This window comes from Leuciscus leuciscus (assembly GCF_965113295.1).
Source record: "Leuciscus leuciscus genome assembly, chromosome: 13".
Classification (NCBI taxonomy): domain Eukaryota; kingdom Metazoa; phylum Chordata; class Actinopteri; order Cypriniformes; family Leuciscidae; genus Leuciscus; species Leuciscus leuciscus.
This window is the reverse complement of record NC_138737.1, coordinates 16524503-16544340: the sequence shown is the minus strand read 5'-3', so window position 1 is coordinate 16544340 and position 19838 is coordinate 16524503. Positions and strand designations below refer to the sequence as shown.

Sequence of the window (19838 nt, the reverse complement as noted above, 5' to 3'; positions counted from 1 at the left end):
TATCATTCCTCGTTCATGTTGTAATACATACTATGCGCTTGCCAAAACTCCCCCTATCCAATCCAAATGATTTTACTCTAAATATACAGACCAAGCAGAGTTTCATAGATCTTGTGTTTGTTGTCAGCACTCTTAAATGCTAGAAATAATAAGCAGCAGCTGTTTGATACCTGAACCTATAACTGACCCCGAGCCCCAGCTGGAGTTTCGTGTTCGCTGTCTTTTTAAGTGTGTTTCCGGTTCTAAGCCCTGCCCACTTCAGTGTGTTTTTCCCAAGTAGTTGGATGATTGGATCAGCCTGTTCTGTCTTGCCTGTTTTACGTCAAAGTACCACGAGCTAGGGAGTGCCCTGACTCATGCTCACACACACACTCATTCCTGAATAGTGTGACCCAACATACTTGTGAACCACAAATGCATATTTGAGAACACACTCACTTCTACTGTAAGTTTAACCTACAACAGAATGTGATTACACATATGAACACAGTCAGACAAGTTTACAAACACTTTACCAACTGGAACAATACCATTAGTTTCTATAATGACACTTACAGGTTCGAGTCATTCATGCTAAATGTTACAGTTTCCTGTTGGTTTACATCCAAACTAATTTGAATACAGTCCTGAGAATATACTTTATTTGCAGCATTATTTTGATAGGAAACTATGTGCATGTCAGTGTCAGATGAATCAGTATTATCACAGGATTCATAATGACATTTGCGAGTGGGCATGGAAGAATACTGTTTTTAGCAATATGTGATGAAATAATCGATTTTAGAAAAAAAAACATCTATAGCCTGAAATCTACCGAATCTGAATTTCCCTTCAACAAGGCCAGAAACGGTTAATAAACGGCTCCCCGCAACCCAAAACATGATTCCAGACTTCTGAATCACCCTGAAAGACAGCGATAGAGAGATACAAATATATACACAGTACACACAATATAAAAATACTATAATGTCACATATCGGCTATGTGCTATGTGATGAACTACTCGTCAGATGTGACATAACTGACTATGGACCTTCTCAGACTAGTATAAACCAACACAAACTAGTATATAAAAGTAAAAACAGGCTGAGACAACCACAAATCAGTCGCCTCAGACCAGCAGCGTCAGAAGAACGTCATTAGCATCAACTGAAACCTACTCAAAAGCAGCACAGAATGGTTATGAAATGTCCTGTATACTGTATGTACTGTAAGTACATATGAAAGCATGTTTATAAGACTTGTAAACACATCCTAGAAATCCCTGTTGTAAAAACAGTCTAGAAATCCCTTTTGTTTATCACAGAAACAGTCCATCTGGGATAATAAGACTTTGCAAATGGGCTCAAAATCTTTTATTTGAAGCTGTGAGGTATAGGGCAAGGTAATGTTACAGGAAATGCAGGGTACCAGCTGTACTGTGCTGACACACACTTAAGCACGTACACATGAGAAACATTACAGCTGAAGACTACTGTCATAAGTAAAGCCTCTCACCCACAAATGATGTGGTTTAGGAAAGCCTATGGATTTATATATGCATTTTTGCACTGTGAACATGCTAACGTGAATATGGGTTTAGTTAGAAAAAAGGAACAAGTATCTGAAAAGTCACAATTTACTGACTCTGAAATACGTGTTATTAGATTTGCAATGACACGAGTTCAGACAAGTTAATAAAAAAAGTTCTAGTTCGCTTATTGTGAAAGACCCATTCGAAGTAAGAGCCAAGAAGTGAGTTACTTATACTGAAGCGCCCTCCATTGGCCGCATGGAGTTTTTTTTAGTTTTTTTATGTGTGTATTGACGTCAGGGATGTAATCACCTGACCGAAGATATTCAGAGGGACACGTCCGCCAATAACAATTGTGATTTTATATATACGCTGATAAATCTCACAGGGCCTGTCACAAAAAAAAGAAAGAAATCGGGTGCATTAAAGGGGTGCTATAGGGGTCTTTGGAAAATTCTGTGGGAGTAAAAAAAATTACGTTTTTTAAATTATTATAAAAAATGCAAATAGCTTTGTAAAAATAGAAATTTCTTACATATATATTTCATTTTAATATAATTTAGTATTTACATATTTTACAAATTATTTCTACATTTTCATTTCTCCTTCCTTACAGTATAAATATAAAAATATGTACTACTGGTATATTTTTCTCCATAGAGACTATTAATGGAGGCAATTTGGGTATTTTTATTATTACGATTTGGTAGGCTATGGTTGGACAACTGAAAATTGTATCTGGGATTCTTAGCGTCAGATTGCACTGTATCACTGAGGACCCTGGTTCAATTTCTTTTAGTCTTGAGAGAGATCTGGCCCGTGGCCAGTTGCATAAACTGTTAAGACTAGTCTTACAAGTTAGTCATCCAATTTTATTCTTTAAAACTGTTAATAACTTTTTAAAGTCAGTAACTTAAAAACGTAGATTGGTCTAATTTGACACCGAACAGTAAGACTGATTACCCCTAACTAACTTCTAGTTGATCATACTAGTTCTTAAGACACAGTCTTAACATAATGACTATGTTTATGCAACTGGCCCCCGGTCCATAATCCAGACCTGCATACATTTACATTGAGTTTTAATTATGTATGAAATGTGAGCTTAAACTAAATAATAGGATGATGATGAAACTACACCACACTTCACATGTATTTTTGAGTCTGTAATCTATGATTTAGCTTTATTTTAATATTAGAACTCACAGAGAACTCTTTCATTCAATGTTTTCACTTCTCTCTTCTCTCACATCACATGAGGGAATAAGAACGAAATAGGAACAAAATAAACAGAAGATCATCAGAGATGTACACGTTTATTACAGCGTCTGCGTGCTCTGTATTCTCTCCGAAAAAATAAAATTTCGTCATTACATCCAACTGGAAAGCATACGCAAACAAAGCATATGCTTTTCTTACAAAAAAACAAAACAAAAACAGATAACAAACATTAAAAAGAACAACAGGATGCGGGGGATTCTTAAGCCTCAAATACAAAGGCCAAAGATGTCTGATGTCTACCAGTCCAAAGATAACTGAAAGACGACAAACAATGACACAGACAAATATATTTCTCTATATAAGTGTGTAAATAAAGCTATCAAGAAGAGAGACTTTACATTCTGCGGTCCAGCTACAGGACCAGATTCTGAACGAACATCAACAGCTTCAGAGTGTGAAACATTGAACCTCTACAAACAAGAAAAACCACCCAGTAACCCAAAAGTGACCATTCTGGACTGGTCAAGCAGCAGTAAAAAAGTCATCACACAAAGCGAAGTCACAATTAAAAGCATTTCAGGCCTCAATACACCTAAAGGCTTCATTTGTTTTGAGGTTACTGCATTTGACTTGTTCACAAATTGTTCAAAAGTAACAGTTCTGCAGCGTGGTTTGATTTGAAGGAAATGTTTATGCCAGTCTGCCGTTAATCTCTCTTGATAATAATTACTATGACAATAATATGATAAAACAGTAAAACACAAAGACAGCTCACTGTCACTGATCGTTTCTCTCTTTGCATTCATTCGGTGCTGGTGTTTTGTTTGTTTTTTGGTTAGTCGGACCCCCTGTGCTCACTGCACACCGTTCAAATCATGTGACAAAAGCCAGAAGCATCTGAACTTATCTGTATTGCAGCTGGGAAATTTTATTTAAATTAAAAAAAATTACTTCTCTTATGGGAAATAGAAGCAAAAAAAAAAACAAAAAAAACAATACTGCCACCTGCTGGTTGAGCTTTGCCACACTTTTGTTAAATGAATAATCAATTATCCAGGAATGAGCTTATGCTTAGATGAAAACACTGAGGGATTCGCACTAAATGCTGTTTCATAATTAAAGTTAAATTGCTTGCTTTCCCTCGATTTCCAAAGTTAGCTTTAAGTTCAATCTACCCACATTTGGGGGTAAAGACCCATCAAGTGCAGAACATAAGGTCTAGTAAGAAAGCTTGCCTGATTTTAAGTGATTTTAGAATTATTAAATGAAAACTAAAATGTGAGTTCTTGTGAAATGGCCGCAGTTCCTTTTATTGCATTAGGCCTCTGGAGGACCAGCAGATCTGCAAGATTGGATCTGACTGAGGTTTGACATCAGCTCCAGCATTTTAAATGGTCTGAACCTTTTGGAAATGGTATTGACAAAGAAAACAAATGAATGAGGACCAAGAAGAAATGCCAGTGTCACCTTTGGCATACACACAAAAGCTGAGGATGGAAAAAAAAAAGGATGAAAAGAAGACTACTCGTGTCGTCCTCTATTAGGTACAGCAGATTTGTGTGTTCAGCATGTATTATGAGCTCACCTCCTGTGCAGCTCCATCCGAGACCATCACTGATAGTCGTCAGACTTAAAATACAAAATGCCATGTGATTGAGATGCAAACACACAAAAATTTCCCTTACTTACTGCAGCAATAACAGTCTTTTGGATTCTCTTTTACCTGTATATAACGTCTAGGTAGCAACACCTGAATTGTGAGGCCCTGAGGTTTTAAACGGACACACGTTTATTAGATTGTGTGTAAGAGTGTGTATAGAGGGAGACGACAGCAGTTTGGCAGAGAAAAGCCTCTGTAACACTTCCACAGAGACACTTGGAGAGAGTGAGATGGGCTCAGCTGAGAGAGACAGGTCCAGCTGAGAATGTGTGTGTGTGTGTGTGTGTCTCTCTTTTTCTTTTCCCACCAATAGCCAGCAGATGGAGGGATAGAGAAAGAGACGGAACGAATGACAGGGCATTTCAGTGGAAATAGGTGCGGTAACAGACATAAGCACCTGCAGCCAGGACCGTGCACATACACACTCTGGCCATCAGGGGGCTCCACGCTCCACAGGCGGGAGCAGGAACAGCCTCTGTGGTGGGAGTCTTGGGCGGAGACCGCGCAGGTTTGGGAGGGGCTTCTCTTGGAACGATTGGGTCGTCGGGTTGTTCGCTTGACAACGGCGTCGCTCCAACCTCACCAGCTGCGACCATCCGTCTGCGTAGGTCCGGCCCGTCAGTGAATGTCTGGGGTGCCCTGGAAAAACAGCAACAAAAAGTGTTTGAATGTGGCTGCTGGGTGTGGATGGCCACTACCAGAGAGAATATATTGGGAGTAGATAAAAGACATTGACAGGCTGACCTGTTTGCACAGATTTCTGCACTGTTTTCTATGATCTCAGTGAAGAAGTGTGTGGGGTCCGAGTTCACCAGGTCGTCTTTGCCGTTAGGAGGATCTATTGGGGGCCGTGGCCTGGGAGGAGGAGTGAATTCAGGAGGGAGATCCTCCTCATTTGATAACTCCTTCCAAGACACCTACTCGCACATGAATACAAACACTTCACTGATCAATACAGCCCGCCAGAAATGGGCGGTATGAACAAAATGTTACATATCATGGTAAAAGTATTTTTATGACAGTAAAGGTAGGCCTATATCATATGATGATATAAGTCTTTTTCAGTTATATGATTTAAAAATGACAAGGATTTTTTTTTGGCATTTTATGGACAAATGGCAGAATGATTAATTTTAACATTAAATTAAATGGCAAAAAATAAATCATTCAAATTAACAAATTAAAATGTAAAATGGTGCACTAACATTCAAAGTTTGGGGTCAGTAAGATTTTTTTTATTCAACAAGGATGCATTAAAGATTTAGTTCACTCAAACATGAAAATTCTGTTATTTATTCACCCTCATGTCATTCCAAAAACCATAAGGATTTCATTCATCTTCATAACAAAAATTAAGATATTTTTAATAAAATCTGAGAGATTTCTGTCCCTCCATTTAAAGTCCATTCACCCAAAACTCAGACGCTTCAAAAGTTATATAATGTAAAATAATTCCATATGAATCGAGCGGTTTAGTCCTAGTCTTCTGAAGAGACACTTTATGTGATGAACAGATTGAATTTAGGCTTTTATTCACATATAAACATTGATCAGCAAACATAAACACAAGCTCAACTGTCCTTGCTTGATGCGTGAGAACAAATCTCATTTGGTTCTCATGAAAGCTTAAATGTGTTGCCGTGACATGCAAGAATTAACCTCATTGGTTCTCGTGCATCAATCTAGCTTGCTTGAGCTTCCGTGACCAAATTTGTTCGCTGATCAAGGTTTATTTGCGAATAAAAGCCTAAATTAAATCTGTGCATCATATAAAGTGATCATATCCCTTTTGAAGTCTGATTTAACCATTCGATTCATGGATATCTTCAAAAAATCTTCATTTGTGTTTCAAAGATAAACAAAAGCCTTAAATAATGTAAATGATGACAGTAACTGATGACAGAATTTTCATTTTTAGGTGATCTAATCCTTTAAATTGATTAAAAATGTGACAGTAAACACATTTAAAACAATACAGCCCTGATATTTTCTACTTCTTTTGAAGTTTATATTCAAAGAATCCTGATGGAAAAAATATATAACTGTTTCCACAACCATATTAAACAGAGCAACTGTTTTCAACTGATAATAATAAATGTTTCTTGAGCAGCAAATCCGCATATTAGAATGATTTCTGAAGGATCATGTGACACTGAAGACTGGAGTAATGATGCTGAAAATTCAGCTTTGGCATCATAGGAATAAATTACATTTTAAAATATATTCAAATAGATTATTATAACAAATAGAGAAATTATTTTAAATGGTAATAATATTTGACAGTATTACTGTTTTTATAGAAATTTGACCAAATAAAGGTATCCTTGGAAAGCATAAAAGTGACATTTAAAAACGATCTTACAACCCAAAACTTCTGAATGTTGAAACATTTCAGAACCCCAAATTTAAACGTTTCAAATATGTTGGTTTCTTTAACATCCCATAGCATTACCTGTACAGATGTGTCTCCCATGATGTACTTGGCACCCTCTATGACAGCGAGGTAAGAGAAACGCAGCTGATCAGCTGTCTGGATCAGACCCATGCGGTATCGGCGCATTTCCAGCAATACCTCCTGGATGCGTACTGATGATGGATCTTCCCTCTGAGACATCTGAGAACACAATAGCAGTTGTTTAGAGGATGTGTGTGTGTGTGTGTGTGTGTGTGTGTGTGTGTGTGTGTGTGTGTGTGTGTGTGTGTGTCTACTGAGCTAAAAAAAATAAAAAAAATAATCTGAAGTGTGCATGAGAAATTCAGACATCCAGTGGGTACAAAGGAAGTCCAAAGTACTGATACTGCTGTTAATTATCTGAAAAAAATGTCAAGCACTGTTTACTTCCTTTGTATCTCTGCACTATTTGTTATTTCGCTTGAAGTAAGTTTTTGTTTTTTAAATTTTATTTCTGGTTGTTTACTGAATACTTAAAGGTTGCATTTCAGTTTATTAATATGTACTGTATTTATTTATAAATTAATTACACTACTTTTCAAATATTTGGGGTCGGTTAGATAATGTCCTCAATATTCACGATAAGGGACAAAAATACCTCTATGTCTTTTATATTTATATCATTTAATGTAGTTAATATATTTTTCTCCAAATATCAGCATATTTACAAATGTGAGATTGATTTTATTCAATAGTTCAATAAACAAGAAGTTAATATTAAAAAAGTCCCAGGACTGTTTTGCGTCTCTGCAGGTTAAATGCATTCATGTGGCTTCTGAGCTGCATTAATCAGTCTGTGTAAAAGCATCTAAATGCCACTTCAGATGCAGCTTCTGTGTTTCCTCGGCAAAGATGAATTTTGTTGATACTGATTTCATTTGATTGGTAACAGCCCTATATTGCGTCTTATTATTCTAACTGAATTTATTGATTAAATGTAAGAATTTGACACAAAAGATGCATAAATTTAATAAAAATAAAAAAAAGCCTTTAGAAGGGTAAAAATGCCCATAAAAGTTAAAAAATCAGTTTAAACTTATTGGAAAAGATGATTTCTGTCACTGCTGCAGTCCCAAACCTGCCAAGGTACCAACACAATAACACACTCAGGAAAATATTGTTTAATTACCGTTATCGATCAAATCCCAGAAAATATTGAGATATAATTTGTCACTTTCGCACACCCCTTACTTGAATAGACTTGAACTTAGTCCTGGTCCCCGATGCACGGGGAAATGGTGACACCAGAATAAAAATATTCATGATTCTGAAGCTGAAAATCCAGAATTATGTTAGACACATATGCTTGCACTGTGTCACCCTTTTTTAAAGGTAAAATCAGACATTAGGCAATATCATGATTCATGACCAACAAAATTTTACCCATTGCATTATTATACATTATATTAAATGTTATATATAGTAGTTATATAACTAGTTATATAACTGTCACTGAAACATGTAAAAGTTCATTTTTTTTCCACACACGGTACACTCGCGCTTTCAATGCCGGCATTCGTTGGATCTCTTAGATAAGCCACGCGCACACAGACTCTCCTGGTGCTCGCTAAGTCCCGCATCTCCCTCTATTAATGCACTACATAAGAATTAAACATCTAAAATGCTTCAAATAATCATACAACTAAAACTAAATGTGATATGGTGATTTAAATGATGTTTGTGCTTTCACTTTGAAGAGCGCTGCTCCAATTGTAAATCTGTTCGTCATATAAAGCCATATTGTCTCTTCAGAAAACTTGGGTTTGGATTAGACCACTTAATTGATTATTTTTATGATGCCTTTATGACCTTTTTGGATCTTTTAAGTTTTAGGGGAATGGACTTAAAATGGAGGGAAATCTCTCAGGTTTCCTATCTTCATTTATGTTTGGAAGATGAACGAAAATCTTAGAGGTTTAAAAACGACATGAGGGTGATTATATGGTGACAGAATTATTTTTTTTGGATGAATTATACTTTTTTTAAAAACAGTAAGCTGAGTGTTGGATAAAACTAACTCTATATCGCAAATCATTTCCTTTACATCACCGATAGATATCACATTTTTATGTCGCGACACCCCTAGTAACAATTAATCTTTAATGTCAATTTTGATCAATATAATGCTTTCTTGCTGAATAAAAGTATTGTACTGGCTCCAAAATATTAAATGATAGTGTATTATTAGTGTTATTTATTTTTTAGTTTTATTGAGTGCCAAGGTACCATTAATCATGAAATTTCACTTGGAAAACACCATCTGTCAGATGCACGAAGGTCAATGTCATGACTCAATAGAATTTTTGAATACCGTAATATAAACTAATATGCTATTGAGTATACTCCTTTTTTTAAAAGTTAAATATGAATAAAAAGTAGGGATGTCCCGATCCGATCCACGGCATCGGTATCGTGCCGATACTGGCCCAAAACGCTAGATCGGATATCGGAGGGGAGAAAAAAAATTATCCGATACGATACCTATTAGGGGTGGAACGGTACATGTATTCGTACTGAACGTACGTTCGGTGCATGGATTTACACCGAGAATACACGGTATAAAAATAAATAAAACTCGCGTGCACATTATTTAATGTAATACGGAACTAACGATACTGTTAGATACGCGCATAGACATATGCGGGTTCTTTAGGGACGGACACCTAATCTGTAGCCCCGCCTTAGCTCTGAACGCGCGTCTATATCGCTTCAAATGCTCGCTTTATCATTATACGCGCGCGGCGCGTCCTATTCGCTTTGGACGCGCGAATGGATTCAAACTGTTCAATCATCGAACTAGACGCGAATTGGACGCTCTATTCGCGTTTGGTGTGAATGCAGCAAAATGAACAGGCTGCGATGTCAAGATTGCAATGCTGGAATGTGTGTGTGTGTGTGTGTGTGTGTGTGTGTGTGTGTGTGTGTGTGTGTGTGTGTGTGTGTGTGTGTGTGTGTGTGTGTGTGTGTGTGTGTCAGAGAGAGAGAGGCACGGGCGCAATCGAAAAACATACTCCGTCATTTTCATACAGGACATCATTAAAACTGCAAAAAGTGTTTAGCCTACTTATATTTGTGTAAAACACAACATTGTGCTTTTGTCAAACTGTAAACTCTTGTCAAACTGTAACTGTCACCCAACCAAAATCACACACACACACACACAGACACACACATGCTGTTTAAAAGCAAAAATGATCTCATCTTTTGGACATTCATCATATTGCATTGGTTTTCATTTATTGTCCTAAAACAGACTAATCTGTTTATTTTTAATTTACACATTCTACATTGATTAAAAAAGAAAATCAAATGTGTTTTTAAAAGTAGTATTATTTTATACAGAAATAAATTATTTATAATTCAGATGAGAATAAAGTTAAAGTTAATAAAAATTAAGGAAACAAATATATTGATCTAAAATATAGCAAATTAATTTTAAATTCATTCAGGTTACCAAACATATCTCAAGGTCTTTTGAATAAAGTGTGGCAGTCTTTTATTATCAGCTGTTGTTGTGGACTAGCTATATACTGGAGAAGTATTTGTTCTCCATTTGAGTGAGATGTTCTTATGTGGCTAATTGAGCAAAGTGCTTCCATATATTTTATTATTAGTAGTATTAGTTCAAGAATAAAATAAAAATATCGGATTGATATCGGTATCGGCAAATAGCCAAAGCTGCGACATCGGTATCGTATCGGAAGTGAAAAAGTGGTATCGGGACATCCCTAATAAAAAGCAATTTTGTCCGGCAGATATGGCATCACACAGTTCTCTCACCAGTAGAAGGCAGGTGTCTACGAGGCAGAACGTTCCAGAACGGCCAATGCCAGCGCTGCAGTGAACCACGACAGGGCCGTGATCTGGACTCAGACAGCCCGACTCGCGCACTTTCAACAGGAAGTTGAGAAAAGACGCAGGCGACTCTGGCACACCGAAATCTGGCCATGTGGTGTAGTGGAAATGAAGAATCTCCCGTGTTTCCTGTGTCTTTAAACACATATGACACAACATTAATCATGATGAGTGTGCGTTTGTCTGAATTGAGCCTCTAGCATCTGTAATATCCTGAGAGCGTCGAGTCAAGTCAACAAGCCGTCCAGCTATAAAGAACATGGCATTCAACATTTTTTGTCAGAAAAAAAGAATGGAAATGATTGAGGAAGCACGGCATAAAATCTCAGTTGAAAATAGCAGAATGATAAGTGAAAGAGATTGACAGATGAGCAAAAGCATGACTGGATGAGATGAAATGAAGTCTCTCACCAACAGATTTTCCAGCTCCAACTCTCGTACTGTGTAGTATGATTTCACATCCTCTGAGATCAGAGTAAGTCTGAAGTTTGTGTCCTCAAAATCAGCCTCCCTCTCTTCTCGCTGAGGCCAGTACTGAGCGCACTTTACCTGCAAAACACACACACACTTCTTTATTATAACCTTACAACACAAGCCTCACATACACAACTCATGTACACATTCCATAAGCACGCTAGAAGTGTTTCAGGCAGGTATCAAAAGCGAGTGTGTATCAATGTTACAGGTATGGTACAAAGATACAGGTACAGTGTGTTTCTCTCACCGAGCCTTTCTCTATAACGCGATTCAGCATCACGACCCCTCGGCAGCGCTGCTCCCACACCATCTCCCAGAAGTGACCACAGGTGTTTGGTAACGGACCCTAAACACAAATACAACTTTTAAAACAAGCACAACCAGTGTACTTTATTAATAATACATTTTAAAAACATGCATACCATGAATTTGTCCTGCAACAGAGTTTATAAGACCAGCAGCAGCATTACCATTCAAATGTTTGGGGTCAGTAAGATTTTTTTTTTATGTTGTAAAACAGTAAGATTTTGAAATGCTATTAAAATTTTAAAGTAATGTAATGACTGTTTTATTTAATTTTTTTATTATATATTTTATAATGTCATGTATTCCTGTGAAGACAAAGCTGAATTTTCAGCATTATTACTCCAGTCTTCAGTGTCACATGATCCTTTACAAATCATTCTAATATGCTGATTTGGTGCTCAAGAATAATTTATTATCATCAATGTTAAAAACATTTGTGCGGATTAATATTTTTATGGAAACCGTGATACAGTTTTCTCTTTATTCAAAGTTATTCTTTGAATAAAAAGTTCGAAAGAATAGCATTTATAAAAAAATCAAAAGTAACACTATTTATGTCTTTACTGTCACTTTTGATCAATGTAATGCATCATAGCTAAATAAAAAAAATAAAAATTCCTTAAAAAAAAAAACTTACTGACCCTAAAGTTTTTAATGTAAAAAAAAAACCTTCAAGCTTGACATGTTTGGTGAACATGTCTGTACAGTAGTCACTTAATTAGAGTAATTTACAGTACAGACTTTTCATTTTGCTTATAGTGAAAACTCATTCACTCATGACCTTAAGTTTCAGTAAACCACACATTTGAGCAGTCATTTTTACATGACATTTCGGGTGAGAATGTGTGCTTGTTTTGTGTGTTTGTGGTTGTCGCTGGCAATGCTCTGACTGAACAAGGCTTGCAGGTTGAGACGAGTCTGCTGCCGTCTCAGAGCATCAGTGTGCTAATTCATCTGTATAATAAAGAAACAATGTCACGCTGACTCAACTCAAGATTTCACAACATTTCCCAGTGTTCTCTCCAAATACAGGAAAATCTCTCTGGTAGATGCCAGGAGTGTCCAAATGGAACATCTCTGTAGCATATCAGTGTGTGACGTTGGCTGGGGTGTTCACACGTAATACTAACATCAACGCAAATGTCAAAACCAGGATTGGGGGGAAGGGGAGTCTCTGAACTGGGAGTTCCCCCATTACTTGCATACTTATCATTGTTTTAGTGTAGCTATTCAGGATAAGTCACTGTTTCCTAACCTTTTTATCTGATGTATCACTTAAGTCCCATTCAAATTCAATGACAACAAAACAGATGTGTTACTTTTACTCATATTATACTGTATCATTTAGCACTATTATAATTGCTACAATTACTACAAAAACATGAAATCTATTATTTTATAACTCATTTAGTTTGATTTTATTTGATTGGCTAAGACACCTGGTGCGACACAAATAATAAAGATAATTTCATTTTGTTTTGTTGCTAATTTTAAAGCTACAATGTCATTTTTTTGCCGCTAGGGGTCGCTAACCTTTTATAATAACAAAGGCGTAGGTTGATGAAGCATAAGCGGAATTATGGAACTTGTCGTCATGCCGATAGATCCAATAATGTTTATGGATGAGTGAATACATTGATGTTTCTTAACATGACTGTGGTATGAAGCAGGGCGCGATTGCTAATGAGAGACAGATATCAGCGCCACACGCGAGTCCCGCGGATATAAAGGAATAAGGACATTTCATTGTACCGAACTACCAGCAAATGCTGAATTACTACTCACACAGGTCAGTTTATTTGACGAATTAAACTTGAGGTAACGCAGCGCTGTTTCACTTGGTCTAATGTTACACTATCATACTAAACAGAATTTGAGTGTGTTGAAAGTTTTAATGTTATTCTATGTGTACGTTTTTTGGCTATAGCAGTAAGCTAGATCAACATTAGAATAACATACTGATCACATTCTAACATTTCATCATGTTGAGCTATATAACATTGATTTGTTGTATGTACATTTGCTCAGCTGTCTAATAAAGTACATGCAAGAGCGGCGTCTCTGTCAAGTGTAAGTTAGTCGCGGACGTGAAGCTCTCGGCGTCGCGAAAACGCCACGCCAATATTGGCCCTCGTTTTATATCTCCTTTTGTCCCAAAGTCTGCCTGCCATGGTCCACAATGTTTGAACGAAATTACAACAGCGTGAGCGTGCTGCTAGACGTGACGCAGTTGTCGAAGTCTGTCGCCATGGTTACTATGGCAGTACAAGCGGAAACCAGGGATAACGTGGATATTACGTCATTGACAGGCGGCAATGACCAGCGACGAGCCATTATTTAAAATTGGAATTTCTCTGAAATTAAAAATCTTTGGGAACTTTTGGGCTATTGTAAGTACACAACTGCAGAAAATATATCACACTGTGCAAGTGATTTTTGGATATTTTATTACAAAAATCTTACATATTGTACCTTTAATAGTGGCCAACCTTTTGTTTTGTCAAAGTTTTGTCAAGGGCGCTGTGAATTTTAGTGATGGCCCGACGTGAAACGAATAGCGTTCACTACTGCAAAAGTCTATCAATGCAATAAACATTTTACGTAAGCAATAGGGTACGAGAGGCTAGTGCTGTATCATGAACAAGTCACAGCCGTGAACACCACGTATGTTTACGTTGCTAAGAGTGATTGTTAGGGGTGTTGTCTAGTGAATGTGATACATAGAACCGTTGGGTGAAGAGATCAGAATCAAGGACTGGAACTAACGCTGAATGAATGCTGTTAATGTGTCTGACTGTTAAGACCAACATAAACATTTGCATCAATGTGACAGATTTTTAAAGGAAAGATGTTCTTAGGGATGCTACTATAACTAGGGCTGGGCGATAAACGTTATCATATCAAGATTGCCAAAAAATGTACATGGATAACGATGATAAACTCATGTACATTTTTACTCTATATGGATTAATCTAACAGCCAGTTACAAAGCAGAAATAAACACGACAACAGCCAGTCAGTGCATGTTGCTAATAAGTGATTTCTGTGTGTTTCTGTGTGAATGAACAGCGTGGTTTCGTCTAATACACAAACTCACACACGTCACGTGCTCAGTGTTTTCAGCGTCTGCAATCTCAATATGAACACATGAACTCCAGAGGTGCTTTGAGAGTCACTTCACAAGCTTTCTTCACCGATCAACGATTGATTAATTGTCTATAATTTAATCGATAAAACTGTTACAATTACCGACTAAGCAACGTCATCAGAGTGTGTAGTTTTGAGGTGTGTTGGGCTCATGAGCAAAACACGTGCAGCAGACACACCATGAAAAATGTAGTAGCACACCGTAGTTACATATTATTACATATTAAGTGCATTAATGTCTTCAAGCCATGCAATGGATTTGGTAGGCAGCAGGTAGTGTTGTCAAAGTACCGGTACTTCGGTAACAAGTCGGTACTGAAATTGTGACGATACCAGCATTTCTGTAGTACCGGGTATATTCGGTACCCACTAATAGTTCCCAAACAGTTGATGGACCCCATTGACTTCCATAGTAGGAAAAAAAAATACTATGGAAGTCAATGGGGTCCATCAACTGTTTGGTTACAGACATTTTTCAAAATATCTTCTTTTGTGTTCAGCAGAAAAAAGAAATTCATACAGGTTTGAAACAACTTGAGGGTGAGTAAATGATGACAGAATTTTCATTTTTGGGTGAACTATCCCTTTAAGTCGCTTCCATGTTTTTATCTAAGCGCGGGGCTCCAGACTAACTTTTTTAATTGGAGCACTGTCTGTCCCACGATATATATAGTGTCTGTGTATATTAAACTGCAAAAAGACTATTTAAATATTAACCCTGCATGTTCTGCTTGTCTCTGTGTGAATGAACGGCGCAGACGCGCGGTTTCATTTACCTCACACACACACACACACACACACACACACACACACACACACTGAAGCACGAGTGACGCTTGCGCTGTTTTCAGTCTCTGCTGCCTCACGATATGATGACATGATGAAATTCATCTCCAGAGCCACTCTGAGAGTCACTTCATGAGCATTTTACCGTTTAATTTGAGAAAAAACTATCGTCATATCATACACACACAGAAACTCAAAGGTCTTCACGGGAACCCGTCAAAATAAAAGTTCGGTTTAACTTGAAGAAATTGACAGAAATAATTATATTAGGCTACTGTACAGTAGATTTAGCTACGTCTCCATGGGATTTTTTTAATAAGCAGTATTTACGTTTAAACAGCATGTAGCCTTTAATGCTTATGTATTATTTACTTATGATTACCGTCATAAATAAAGTCATTGAATTGAATTTAATATTTTTTTCAAATAGTTAAATAAAATAGAAAAATTGTTCCAACAGATTTTGCTGTGGTACCGAAATTGGTACCGAGAACCGTAAAATTTTAATGGTATCGGTACCGACTACTGGAATTTTGGTATCATGACATGCCTAGCAGCAGGCTAGCCATTTATTTAGAAACATAATAAAGGGTCCAAAAAAAACCTCCTAATAAGTTATTTTACTGAACTTAGGAACTATTTACTTGTGTAAACGCCGCAATAAAAGTTCATAGTATAAACAGTAATAACATCCTGGTGGATGAGTGATGATCTTCCAGTGCTGTTTTAACTGTGCGATCCTATTCTATGGCGCATTATAAATTAAGACCTGTCAATCTGAGCAATCAAACCAATCCAAGCACGCTCCAGCTATAAAACAGTGTCCGATTGCTCTCTACACATCGTCCCTATCCACTATACCCACCCACCCCACCCAAGATCCATTGGTTGAACACTCAAATGACTTTGGAAAACACTGCATCATGATTGCGACCCAATCGGATCCTGGAAGTCCTATAGCTTTAGCCAAGCAGCATGTCATGTCACTCCGTGATCTATACATTGTCCTATGTTTTTTGTTTTTTTTAGCTCATTCAAGACCACCTGCTCAAAATAAATATATGTGATCTACTATGATTTATTAAGGCTTCGCAAAGTTACAAACAAAAACTTGGTCCAAAAGCATTATGTGTAATCGTACTACACTGATATATGACAAGTCTATCTGTTATGTACAATGATATTACAGATCACATTTTCATGTAAAGCGGGGGGGTTTTTTCACGCAATGAAAATGGAGCTCATCTTATATGTCAGCAAATTTAAAAGCACTTGTTAAGTGATGGTCATATTCCCTATACTCACTGTAAAGCCAAGCTTTTAAGCTTTAAAAATGACACCGATTTAATATTGGTTAATCAAGTGGTTAAGTAAAGTGACAACTTAGTAACGACCCTTGCTTCGGATTTAAGAGGTTAAGGTTAATGATTAATTAATTAATTGATTGTTAATTTAAACAACAATCGATTATTATAACATATGTATATTGACATCTAATCTCTTTTCTATTTCCTTGTGAAGAAAACTGACCAAGAGTTGCACTTTTCTAAAAGTGCCAGCTAAAATAAGAGTGATTTAACATTTTCAATCAGTTCACATTTCTGCACTGAACACTTTTGTTGTTGTGAACAGGCATTAATAATCCACATTTTAAAATCTTAAAAAGTAACAAATAATGAACCATAAAATGTTCAATTGTGTGAACTTGACGATATTTTCCACAGGATACATGTCCCTATTACTATGTTAATAAACTCTTCAGTGCCTTTACACCATCTGTATCATCCTCGTGTGTGTGTGTGTGTGTGTGTGTGTGTGTGTGTGTGTGTGTGTGTGTGTGTGTGTGTGTGTGTGTCAGATGTCATGCAGGTGCAAATACAGCATCAGATTCCTCAGAAGATGCAAATCTGGGGTGTAAGTGTCAGTATGTCACCTGAGTTAGTATGTAGTTTCTCTGAGCTTCATCCACTGAGATCAGACTGGCATTGATGTAGTCATTATTGCCGATCTGTAGATGAATACGGCTGTGGTCAACTGTGAAAAGAGAGCGAGATTAAGCTGTGGGGCACATCACCCATGATGCTTTGCAAATTCAGCGGTGGAACGATTCTTTTTCAGGTCCTGTTCTCAGTTCCCCACAAGAGAGAAAAAACATCTTCCTGATGAAAACACTCAATTGAAACAGATAAAACACACAGGCATTTATTTAATGTGGTGTTTTGCGAGCTGAGGACCTTTTCAGGTTGTTGTGGAAAATGAAAAAGACTCAGAGAAAGAGGAAACCACAACAGTGTCGCTCTTTGTGACGGAAGAGTTAAAAAAGGGAGAGAAAAAAAAGACATGACATCTTCAGTGTGAAATGACTTTAACAGCTCGCTGATAACAGGCCCCTTCCGTTAGGTGTCACTCACTGTGTCGAACAGGGGAAGCGGCACACTTACATGGGCTGACGTCTCTGTAGCGATTACGACTTCTGTTTTCTGGAAGTTTGGCGATCTTGCATGGTAGGTCACTGGACTGCTGCCTAATCTCCTACAGTGAAACAGAAGTCTATGAGATGAAAATGCTTCTATCTGTTAGTGAAACAAATATGTGGCAAATTATTTGCTGGGAGAAACTATATGGCACACAGTTATGAGCGACCACCAGCATCCAGTTTAGGATGCCATTCATTCATCACTGTTATTAAAAAACTGCAAGTGAGTCAGAGAAGTAGATAAAGGTGGCAATCCAACTAATAACAGACTTCCTCTCATAACAGACGACCTCATTCCCACCATATCTATTTTAGTCTCCGTATATAAATGACAAATTCAGGTCATCTCTTTAACTTGTCAAATCGTTTTTTTCTGAGTTAAGCAGCGCGATCTGAGCTGTCAAAAAATAAACATCAAATCAAATAAACAAAACAAACTTGTTTTGGGTTGTTATGGGTATTTATATAATCATAATCAAGTATAAAGCACCAGAATCAGTTATTTACCTGGTAAACGGCGTTCCAGTTCCCGAGCTCATCGATTTCCCGAAACTCGGCTTCCATTGCCGCGTGTGTTCCGCGACGCTCGATAGATAGCTCCCGGACAATACTATTAATTATAAAGTTGATATCGAATCACATAAAATGAAATTACTTTTAAAGTCTGCTTTAATTTTCTTACAGAACGGTTCTAATGGTACTGTTGTGTCGCCCTTACCGGAAACACGCTGCTCGCTCCTCCCGCAGCACGGCTCTCTGCTCTGCGTCGTGAAAACGCCCCTGTTTCCTCACAATAACCAATGAAAGACTGTGAGTGTCCACGAACTCAGGGTAAAGGCCAATCAGCGCAAAGTAGTGGGGCGTGGCAACCACTTCGGCCAATCATACTACGGAGAGTTACCGCTTTATTCTTCTGGGCTCTGTAGTTTTTGTAGTTCGGGGAGTTTACGCAATAATACGCATGAGCGTAATTAGATTTAGAAAAGTGCATCAAGTAAAATGCATCATATTACAACCCAAACTTTCTCTTTACAGTATTAAAAGTGGAATAAATTAAACTTGTATCGTTATTTTTTTGCAAGAAGCATTCAATTAAGTAAATGTGATATTTTGTAGCCTATATGTTAATTTCATAATGTGAGTTTTTTTTGTCATATGGCAAAAATATGTCATATTATTTTTATTTAATACAGTGTTTAGGTTAAAATAGAGCAAAGTGATTTAAAATGTAATGCATATCAGTGCCATCTGGTGGGAGAAATAAATAAAATAATGTGTAATACCATAGTGTAACCACTAGATGCCGTGTATATACATAATTACTTAGCCTACCTTTATTATGTTTTCCATTTGGTTATATATTTAGACATTGTCAATTGTGGAATTGATTTGTAGAATGTATAACAAAAAATTGTTCTGCATTTTCGTATTTATTGTATTTTCCATTATTTTCCTATGACCATAGGCAGAGATGGACAGTATTTTAATTAGCCTAAATGTATTTGAAATACGTATTTAATTACTTTTAAGTATTTTTTTTATTTTCCTTAACAAAAATAAAATGAAATGTAATTTGTAATTAAATACTTTGAGGGACTGAAATTTGTATTTAAAATACTTAAAATACTTATTTAAATATATCATTTTATTTTGCATATATATTAACTTTCACCACCAGGCTTAAAAGGACCATAGACATATAAAATACTAGTAGGACTACCAAATTGCCTATCACAGTTTTTGGCTAGATGCAAGAAACTCACATGACGTTAAACCTCCTATTGAACCTATTCTCATTTCCGGGTTTCTCCGAAGGCGTCATAGTTGGGTAAACTTCTATAGCAGTGAATGAGAGACTACATTAAAAATCTTTTTTTGTGTTTCCATTTGCACAAATAAAGATCAACGCCACAACAGCGTTTTCACATCTTTCAAAAAGAGTAAA

At 36.9% G+C, this 19838-nt stretch overlaps 1 protein-coding gene across 1 annotated transcript; it reads right to left on the bottom strand.

The window, feature by feature from the left end:
* Window positions 1-2815: 2815 nt before the first annotated feature.
* ptpn1 (protein tyrosine phosphatase non-receptor type 1) lies at window positions 2816-18667 on the bottom strand. The gene is made up of 10 exons (XM_082188380.1): window positions 18612-18667; window positions 18401-18503; window positions 17859-17949; window positions 17351-17451; window positions 11426-11524; window positions 11113-11250; window positions 10627-10836; window positions 6847-7008; window positions 5139-5311; window positions 2816-5033 (listed from the first exon to the last, which is right to left on the bottom strand). Exons 2-10 carry the CDS (start codon window positions 18455-18457, stop codon window positions 4757-4759), a joined length of 1308 nt encoding a protein of 435 aa, XP_082044506.1. The 5' UTR covers window positions 18458-18503; window positions 18612-18667; the 3' UTR covers window positions 2816-4756.
* Window positions 18668-19838: the final 1171 nt, after the last annotated feature.

Coding starts and splice junctions, on each gene's coding strand:
- ptpn1 (XM_082188380.1), bottom strand. CDS start 18,457: ATGGAAGCCGAGTTTCGGGAAATCGATGAGCTCGGGAACTGGAACGCC. Junction 17,950..18,400: donor ACTGGAACGCCGTTTACCAG/GTAAATAACTGA, acceptor GTTTCACTGTAG/GAGATTAGGCAGCAGTCCAG. Junction 11,525..17,350: donor GAAACTACATACTAACTCAG/GTGACATACTGA, acceptor ATTTGTGTTTAG/GGTCCGTTACCAAACACCTG.